Genomic DNA, 9,921 nt, shown 5'->3' with positions numbered 1-9,921 from the left:
CCCGCCCCCCATCGCGTGGATTCTTTGCCTGATCCAGTTCGTTTCCCTCCGGTCTCCACATTTTCCCTTCCAACCCTCCACTTCTCTGGATCAATGGATAGTAAGGTTCCAACTCTCAGCTCACACACCGCTGGCGGACACCCCAGTAACAAGTGAGAGCAGAGCGCTCCGCCCGGCACTCCCCCGCCTCTGTCCCCTATCCGTTTCCCCAGCTCTCAGAAGCCAAAGGAACAGCATTACCAGCGTGAATTTTTCTCTCCAACTTTATCCAACCGACTACAAGGAAGAAGCTTCAGCGTTCTAACGCATGGCCAGCCACGGGATTGCTTTGCGTCTCCTCTCTAGCCCTCCTGGATATTCCCTTCATTGATGCCTCACAAGCTCCGCGGAGAGCTGTCTCCCCTTCCCTTGCTCTCTTCGTTTCCTTGAGTTAGTTATCCAAGGTGCTATCGGGGTTCGGGAGCTCTTGTACCGAATGGAACTTTTTGCTGCCTCTTCTTGCTGCTGATTGTGTCTCTGGACAAGGAAAAAAGGCTCCGCAGGCAGAAGAGGCGCAGGGGAGGTGGAGAAAGAGGTGGAGGAAGAGGACGAGGAAGAGGAGGAGGAGGAAGCCTAAGGGGCTCGGCGCGGGTGTGTGCATGTGTGCATGTGTGTGTGAGTGCATGAGTGTGAGTGCCACCGCTGCCCAGGACCCCCGGCCCCGAAGGTGTTCGCTGAAATATGGAGAATAGTCTTGGATGTGTTTGGGTACCCAAGCTGGCTTTTGTACTCTTCGGAGCTTCCTTGCTCAGCGCGCATCTTCAAGTCACTGGTAAGAGCTCTGTTCCTTTCTTCTCTACACTCCCCCACCCCTTATCCCTTCTTCTTCTTCTTCTTCCAGTTTCATATGGAGAATAGTATTAGAGTGTAAGAGAAATAAAATATTCGGTGCTCACTCTGCCCACCGTTTCCTCGAAGATGATAAAAGAAAAAAAAAAAGACTTTTCCCCCCTGGGGGCGGAGGATATTGGTGGGTTCGAGGGCATCCTTTCGCGTTTTTCTTTCAATCTGGTGCTTTTCTCTTGCATCTTTGCTTTTGCAAATACTTGTGTTGATTTGGAGGACGAGCTTGCCAAAGTGATGGGGACGCTGTTGAAAATAACTAGGTTGTATCCTCAGAGCCTCAAAAACCTAAGAAGAGGGATGTGGATGGGGGAACAAGAGCAAGCAGAGGATGACATCCAGGGAACCTAGAGCACGTCTGTGCGGGATGTAGGGCTATGGTTGTTTGTGTGAATATGTGGGACCCTGGGTTTGCATTTTTGTACTTGCTGATTGCTAATCAAGAGAGGGACAGAACGGATATACGTTTGGAGTACTTTGAATGAGTGCATAGCAGTGCCTAAAGAGGGGCAGAGCTGCAAGGAGAGATGCATATTTGAAATTTTAACGGCAGGCGAACGTTGTTTGCTAGCTAAGTCTCCAAATATCTCCAAGACACCTCCAAACTCCAAATGATTGATGTTCTGGGAAACAGGCCTCCTGGCCCTGGCACTTGGCAAGCGTAGTTTCTAATTAAAAACGACAAAACTGTTGAGGGGACTAGATGGGGCTAAAGAAGGAGAAAGAAGGATCTGAGGGCTGCAGTCTCAGAATGCAGAGCTGCGGTTTCTGTGGCCAAAGGAATAAAAACCAGCGAAGTGCTAAGATTTACTGGTTTTGCGGGACGCCACCACAAGTAGGTGGGCACTGGGTATAGGGAGCCTGTCTGCTGGGGAAAGACAGAACAGCTGCTGTGTGAGCATGCAACTCCCTCTGGAATCGACCTTTCCTCAGATCCGAAGACCGCCCCGGCTGGGTCCAGGAGTTGGACAGGAGCGCCCCAACCTGTGCCTTGGAAATTAACACGGAATAAAATTAAATCACAGCAGCCAAGTCCCCAGCCTCCCTAGAGTCCTAAACTCCGGCTGTCTGGTACTGGCTGCAGAACCAGGGGTTGCGAATGCTTCACAGTGGCAAGGGACTCAGGCCATGAAGCAAGCGCCCAGCCAGCTTCGCCACTAGCCACCAGGATTAACGTGAGCACACACGCGCTGGGCTTTCATCCTTCTCTAGGCAGTCAGAGCTAGCCAGCGTGTGTGTGTGTGTGTGTGTGTGTGTGTGTGTGTGCACTCCTCTGATGCGCACCCCCATCACAGTTGCCCGCCCTACCTCCTCCCTCTGGGCGGTCCCCTCCTCCCTGGCTCCTCTCTCCCAGAGCTTTGTCCTCCGTAATTATTCCCTTTGAAGGTGGGAGGTAGGTGTGAAGAGGCAAGGGGTAGTTTATCCTTGCAGAAGTGAAAAGTGTCTTCAAAAATTCTCTCCTTAAACCGCAAATGCTCACCAGCGGAGTAAGCAGAACCTTCCTTGTGCCCAGAAGATTGACTTGTGCTCTCTCTCTGGCACTTTGGGAGCATCTGGACAGAAAGAGGGAAGTTTAGAGACATTCCCTGCTAAGCAGAAAGCCCACAGAAGAGAGAGGGAGTAAAGAGAGAGGGAGGCTGATAATATTGAATTAAGTAAAGTGTGCAAAAATGGACAGTGTTTTCAGTTACACAACATTTTAAAGCCATTCCCAAATGACTACTTCCCGGTACCGACTGGTGGTAGATGAGTGGATAGATCAGATATGTCATATTAATCTCTAAATTAAATCTTCCATTCACTTAGGTTTTTTGCTTGTAGTCAGTTGTTTACTACTGTTTTATTTTAATTCTCGTCTCAAAATTTTCTCTTCATAGACGATTCTAAGCAGAAATTTTTTTTTAAAAATCCTAAACAAAAGTATATACGTGTAAGGAAAATACCAATGGATAATGCTTGCTGATCTTTGTTCTAAACTTCTCTACATTTCAAAATTCATTTTGGGGTCTTTGCACATGAAGGTGATGTGGTTTGTGCAGCTCCCCGGAAAGTGGGCGGTGCACTTTGAAGATGTTGCTAATTCAGCTTGCTTCAGGCACCTTTGCTCCTTTACCTGAATATTACCCTTTTCCTTAGTAGCAATTTTTTGGGAGCATGGCACGGAAGAAGCATAGTTCGCTCTAAGAAAGGACCAGTAGGAGGTGCCCTTAATAAGGCCAAATGTCTAGTTCACCGGCATTGAAATTCCGACTCAGCAGAAGGTTTTTAAAGACTTTGTTGATCGGTAACAAAGGATTATGGAGACTAGCACAATAGGGTTGGTCCTTCCCCTCTTCCTAGGCAAAATGTGGAAGTTGTCGATTTGAATATGATTATTATGCCACGACAAAAAGGACATCCCTGAACAGTGTCTGTGTGGAGTGAGGGCTTGAAGCTGAAAGCAGAAGAGAGTGTCTTTTTAGTTTGCTCTTGTGGGGGTGCCCTCTTCTTTTCTTTTCTTTTTTTTTTCTTTTGATGTGAGTCCTGTGCAGAGGCACCAGGTAGAGTCCCAGGATTTCAGGTAAGAAGGGAATTTCAGATGTTAATGAACCCCACAGGCGGTTTACCCATGAAGTATTTAATTATTAATATATGTTTGTGTTACGTTTGGTGAGAGTTTATGCACGCTAGACATAACCAAGTGAGGCTTGTTATTGGCTCTATCCAGCCCCCCTTTTACTCTGACAGCCACAGTAGGTCAGGTGCTCCTTCCGCACTTGCTGCTCTATGGAAGGGGGGTGTCAGGGCCTGGGGTTGCCTGGGTAAGCAGGCCCTCCTCTGTTCTGCGCATGCTGCAGTATAAATCACCAGTGACCTGCCACAGTATCCATTTTCCACCCTGCAGCAGCTGCCCTCTGAGTGATGAAGCATGGGAAATGGCCCGCACATGTGTTATATGTGAATATATTAGGCTCAGTGCATTTGCTTTAATGCTCTTAACAGCAAGGCTACTGTGAGGGCCTGATAGACACTTTTTTTTTTCAGGAAAAGATTTATAACTTCTTAGTGCTCGCGCGCGCATGTGTGTGTGTGTGTGTGTGTGTGTGTGTGTGTGTGTGTGTGTGTTCCATTTACTCCCTGGCAAGTTAACCTCTCTGCAGACTTCCTTGCTTCATTGGGGAGGATGAACTTTTGTCTTGAATGGAACACAGCCAGACTGTTCCTTTGGAGTCTTGTCTAAGCCAATAGGAATCTGACATTTGGAGTAGGAGGTTCATTTGTAAAGCTGGGATAGTTCGCTGCTGTTTTTATTGCTGGTTTGTCTCTAGAATGAAGGAATAATGCACCATCTAAGGGAATCCCAGCACAGTTACCTCAAAGATACTTTTTATGAGAACGTTTCTCTCTTCTTGGTTTATGCCTCCCACCGTATATATTCAGCATTCTAGGATTTCTCCTATGTATGTGATTGTTCCTGAGATGTTACTAGCAGCACACAGTAATGCCAAGGAATGTAGGATGATCTCTGTCCTCGGCACACAGACTGCTTTAAATCCTGTCATCTTGGCCGTGCTCTTCTTGCTGGCCCTGAATGCAAAGAAGAGCTGAAGTTTGTGAATCGCGTCCTTCCTTGAGAGACTGTCCTAAGATGATTGCTTAGAGCAGATAGTCTTACAATTTTATGAATAATTTTACCACCTTAAACTATGTATATGAGACTTTCTCCTCAGGACTTTTCCCTGTTAGGGTAATTAGTAAAGGATATGGTTGCCATGAATCATCGTCTTTCATTAAAGCATGATGGTACTTGCACAGAAGCAGCTTTTCCCAGTCCCTGCCTTCTCCAAGTGTGTCCATAAGGGAGCTCATGACTTCATTAGTGACGTCCTGTTGGCTTGTGTCCAACTCTCCCCAGTTGCCACAGACCTGGCCTGGATTACCATCAGAAACTCATGTCAAATTAGAAACAGGTTGCTGCGTCTGGGTATTTGTTGCAAACGTATCTTCTCAAATGATACGTTTTCATATACCTACACTGATAGTTTTTTAGATGAACCGTATACGTAAGTTTCCGAAAACCTAGTGTTGCTTGGGTTAAGATAATAATGACACAAATTCACTGAGGATTGCTTGATTAATTACTGATAAAAATCATCATATAATAGAAAATATCATAACCTCTGAAATGGAATGGAGAGTATGGTGAACATTCAATTAATAAAATATAAACATGATGTTTCCTTTTCTGTCTTTTCTATGTCAGTTTGACAGAACAGAGAAAGTCTTGGGAATTTCATGACCCTATTGTGTCCTGGCTTGGTATCATTGATTCAGGGTTGGAACACACCAAATTCAATATTTGGATAATACCCCATGAATTTTTAAGCGACCTACTGTGGTCTGCTTTCTTCTCTGTTGGCTGTCCCTGGAGAATTCAGCTGCCTTCTCTATATCATAGTATGGTATCAAGGCCACCCTCTAGATGTAACCCAGTAAAGCCTTTCTTATTGAGAAATCAAGCCCTTGTTCCATAGGCATTTTGCTTAGCCATGTTATATTACACTTTGGAAGACTTGGGATTTTTCTTAAAAATAATTTTTAAAATGTTTTTGAGTGCTTCTTTCAGTGAAGAATAAACTACTCAGAAAAGAGCTAAGCAATACTGTTAGACTAGGAGACTCACCTGTTGCCTCTGAGCCAGGACTATCAGCATCCCAGAGTTCACAAGCTTTGAGAAAGGAGTGAGCCCTCTAAAGTAGTGGGTGATGCTAACCGAGGCAAGTGATTTGGCCACACTGTTATTACTAAGTTAAAATAGAGAACTTTATTCTACGTCAATACCTTCTCTTTTCAAAATTCAGAGCATTTCTCAGTGTCCTTCTAATATCCATGGCATTGCCCTATCCCAATATATTTAAGATACTTTCCCTCAAACTAAGACTGTATAAAGTGAATATTCAACTTGCTGATGAGAAAGGATAGGTAATCGGATTGTTTTCTCTGTAGACCAATAAAAAAATTCACGAGAGAAAATTACATGTTATATATGCCAAATGAGCAACAGCAAAAAAAAAAAATAAGTGCAAATTATTATGCACCTTTATAATCACAGCACTCAGGTAAATTGCAGCACAATTTCATACCGCACATTTCCTTCTTCCGCATGACTGTTATCTCCCTCGCTGTGTGCTTCTGAGGTTCAGCACTCTACTAGTGTGAAGAAACACAGGTTGGCTGATTGGTGATCAAAATTGCATTAGAGCTCTAAAATTCTCTGACAAATTTAGCCTGAGGTTTAAAAATCCCCTTGAACACAACTCTTAAGTAAAAATATTTTTCCTTGATAGTTCAGAAATATCCCAACTTTGTGCTATGGTATGATTTAGAAATATGTAATAATGTGTATGACTGAACAAACTTCTGTTTTCAATATTGAGGATAACTTGCCAATGGTCATATGAGTATATATTGCTTTCTATGAACAGGTTTTTTTAACAACCGTAGTGTGCATAGCTTTCATTTCTTGGGGGGAAAGTCTGGCACAGAAGCACAAAAATCATTTCAGATTTATTGATTATATTTCTCTAGTATATATTCTTGCATAGAGCCATAGAGATCTTGTGGCTATAGTTCTGCAAGATCAGTCCTTTCAAACACTCCAGTAGATCATAGATGGGACAGATGTGGAGGTGTGCCAACTTTAAGCCATGGATGTGTGCCTGGGTGGCAGCTGAGTTGATAGGTTCAGGTTGCTGGGACAACTACCCTCAGGTGAGGGGTGGAGCCAGCTCTCCCAGGTTCATGGTGGTGGGTGGGGCTAACTTTCCCAAGTTTGTGTGGGGCAGCTCTCCTATTAGGGGTGGGGCCAAATGTTAGCTCAGTCTGGTCTCAAACTTGCGATCCTGCTGCCTCTGTCTCCTTCAGCAAATCCTACCAATGTGTACTACCACAGCTGGTGCTGTAGCTTCTCTTAGATACCTTTTACACAGAATTCCCTGGGCATTCATTGCAGTTTAGAAATTTTTTCCTTGTTTCTCTTCATCTACATTTTGCCTTGGGCCTTTTTGCCTTTCTTTCAACTGTATGTCCTACTTTTCAGCTTCCTCTGTGTCTCGCTGGCTGACTACTGGGACTCCCTTTTATTTCTTCTCCGAGCCTAAGTTCTTCCTGCTACTTACTCTCCCAGCCTGAAAGTCCATACCTCCTCCTTCTCCATTGGTTGTTTAGCTTTTTATTAGACCAATCAGTTGCATTAGGCAGGCAAGTTAAAACAGCAACACAGCTTAACATAATAACAAGTGCAACACATCTTTACGTAGTTGAACTAAAATTTCACAACAGTTTTCTTTTACATGCAGATCTTAAGGAAAGGCAATTTCCAGACTATCTAGTACAAACACGTTCTGTTGAACTTGTTGGCTCTTCAGAACATATGTAATAAAATATTACTCGATGGAGTTGTAACCTGACAAGAAAGATTATCAATATAGTTTTATTCTAGGTTGTTTAAAATGTGCTTAAATCTATATTTAAATTTTCATAGGAATATAAAATAATTAGATGTGATATAAATGATTCTAACTCAGGCCATTTGTTTAATAAGTGAAGTTTCATGTTGGGATTTAGATTTTCACCAATAGAATTTTAGAGAAATTTTTCCACTCATTTGCTGTTCAAGATGGAGAATATGATTTAGCCTCTTTGTCTTCTATTCAGGTCATCACTCTGATACCGTATTTACATTACACTGATTGTTTCTAAAAGCCTGAAGATATAACATTGCTTTTGTTTAATTTAGGACACAAGTTTCTAGTTGTGACATATTAAGAAAATTGATCCTGTATTCAGAAAATATCTTTTCTTTACATTTTTATGTCTAGTTGAAACTTTTCCCTGTCCCCTTTTTTTTATTTTATTTTTCTCAGTTTTATGGAGATTGTCTTTCATGCAAGAAGACCGACTCTAAATGGGGACCCAACTCCCTTGTTAAAGGAAAGAGCCCTAATGTATTTAATTAATAGGCTTGTGGTGTTTCTGAAATCTGATATATTAATTTGGATGTCGTTTGTTTTTCATGAAACATAAGTTTCCATGTTAATGGAGGTGTGGACCAGAGCAATGCTAATGCTTTCTTGGTTACAACATCACATAATTTACTTGCATTACGAGCTTCACATATATACATATAGTGTCTGGAGTAATTAATAGTAACACTAAAGATAATAATAATAGTTATACAAAACACCATTGACAGGTTTTGTGTGTGTGTGTTAACCTTTTCAATTTGTAACATTACCACAAATGCATCTTTCTTTAACATACTATTTTGTTTCCTTGTGTGTGCTTGTAATCAAAGAAATACATTTTTTTTATTTGCCTTATGGCTAAACATTAAGTATCTGAGAATACCTGTGTCTGTGCATATGGCTACACTCAATCCCTCTACTGTGTAGTATCCATGACATTAGTTGATTATAACTAACCTAAGCTGTTGTTGACAGACTCTTTTGAACTCCAACTTTTCTGTTATCTATCTTGATTGTTTCAGCATTTTTCTAGACATTGTCCAGTAAAAATTAATCACCATTTCCAGGCATCCATGTAGGTATGGAAATTCTGAGCCATATAATGGACATCTTTATATTAATTGTCAATGGCATACCACATTTATTATAGCCCCACACCAGGAACATATGAACATTTTCTTTGTTTCATGTCTCCACCAACACTTGGTATTTTCATTTGCTTAATTTGCCTTCATCTGGTGGATGTGAATTAACATCTCATTATGGGTTTAATTTGCATTCCCCTGATTGCTAATAAAAGTGCACATTTTTTTTCTCATAAATTTGTTGGCCATTTGTGTTTGCAGCAAGATACTTCTATGATTCTGTTTCTCCAACTGAACATCCATTTTATCTTAGTCATTTTATTGGTGGTTTACTCTGTTTTACCTACTAACCAACCCTTTGATTTTAAACTTAGATATCATCAGTAGTCTAACTTTTAGTAAGTTACCTTATATTACACCAAGTTTATCTTTCCCCAGACACTTCTTAAGCATTTTCCCAAAATGCACATTTAATTTATCTAGAAAAAAATGCCCTTAGTCATTTTAAGATTATTTATTCTAATGAACAACCTTTTTTCTTTCTCTGTATCTTTACTTACCCTGTCTATGATGTCTGTATAGACATCAGGTTATAAAGAAACACAGTTCTGGGGCACCAGGCTTAATTGTAGGCACGTTAGGCCTCTCCTGAGTGTAATGGAACCAAAGAAAGATTGAATTGCAGTCCTAATGGTAGATACCAAATCTTAGTAAAAATGCATCCTAATCTGGTCATTTGACCTTGAATATGTTTCCAATACAAATAAAATGCATAGGCAAAAAAAATCACTGTCAAATTTACAGCGTATTTGATTGTTGGTTTAAGACAGCCTGTGCATATATGCCTTCATCTTTTATATAGGTTCTTAATTTATTCCAGTTGGTCTCACTGAGCAGGTTAACAAAGGACTCTGGAATAAGTACAACATTTGAGTATGCTGGAAGTGGCCTCTAGCAGGTTGCTCTCTGTGCTGACTCAGAGATGTGAGCCATGGCTGAGGCATCTAAGCAAGCCTCTGCATCGTCTGCATCGAGACTGCTCCAGCCATTGTTGCCATGCCTTTGCTCAGCCTCATGGGATTGCAGAAGAATATAAATTAGAGAGAAAATCTGCAAAGCTTTGCCTTTCATGTCTAATGTCTGGACAGAGATGTTCCCCACAGGACAATTTCTGGTTATTTTCTCCCTGATCTGAAGCATCTCAAGGGATGGTTTGTTGACTCCTTCCCCCGAGAAACATTTCATCAACACAATAGTTTTTGCTGTTGGAAATTCACTTTGTGATTTATCTTAGATAATGCTGTTCCAAATATTCTTCTCAACACCTGTGCTATAGAACCAGGGTTCTTGTTTTCCCTTTGCAATGACACAGCCTTTTCTGTGGTCCAGAGAAGGCTAAATCATTTTCGCTCTAAGTTGTTTTTGTTTCCCGGAGTCATCTTTATTTA

General features: G+C 41.7%; 1 protein-coding gene across 2 annotated transcripts in view; it reads left to right on the top strand.

Annotated features, from left to right (window-relative positions):
- Positions 1-608: 608 nt before the first annotated feature.
- The window catches only part of Dcc (DCC netrin 1 receptor), a 1,026,209-nt gene continuing 1,016,896 nt past the window's right edge, over positions 609-9,921 (top strand). For both annotated transcript variants that reach the window (XM_026783657.1, XM_026783656.1), the window contains exon 1: positions 609-811. In XM_026783657.1, the coding sequence (XP_026639458.1) occupies positions 721-811 (91 nt within the window). In that variant the 5' untranslated portion in view covers positions 609-720. The remainder of the gene's footprint in view (positions 812-9,921) is intronic.

This window comes from Microtus ochrogaster, chromosome 18 (assembly GCF_000317375.1).
Source record: "Microtus ochrogaster isolate Prairie Vole_2 chromosome 18, MicOch1.0, whole genome shotgun sequence".
Classification (NCBI taxonomy): Eukaryota; Metazoa; Chordata; class Mammalia; order Rodentia; family Cricetidae; genus Microtus; species Microtus ochrogaster.
Note: the sequence above shows the minus strand (reverse complement) of the source record. Positions and strands in the feature narration are given on the sequence as shown.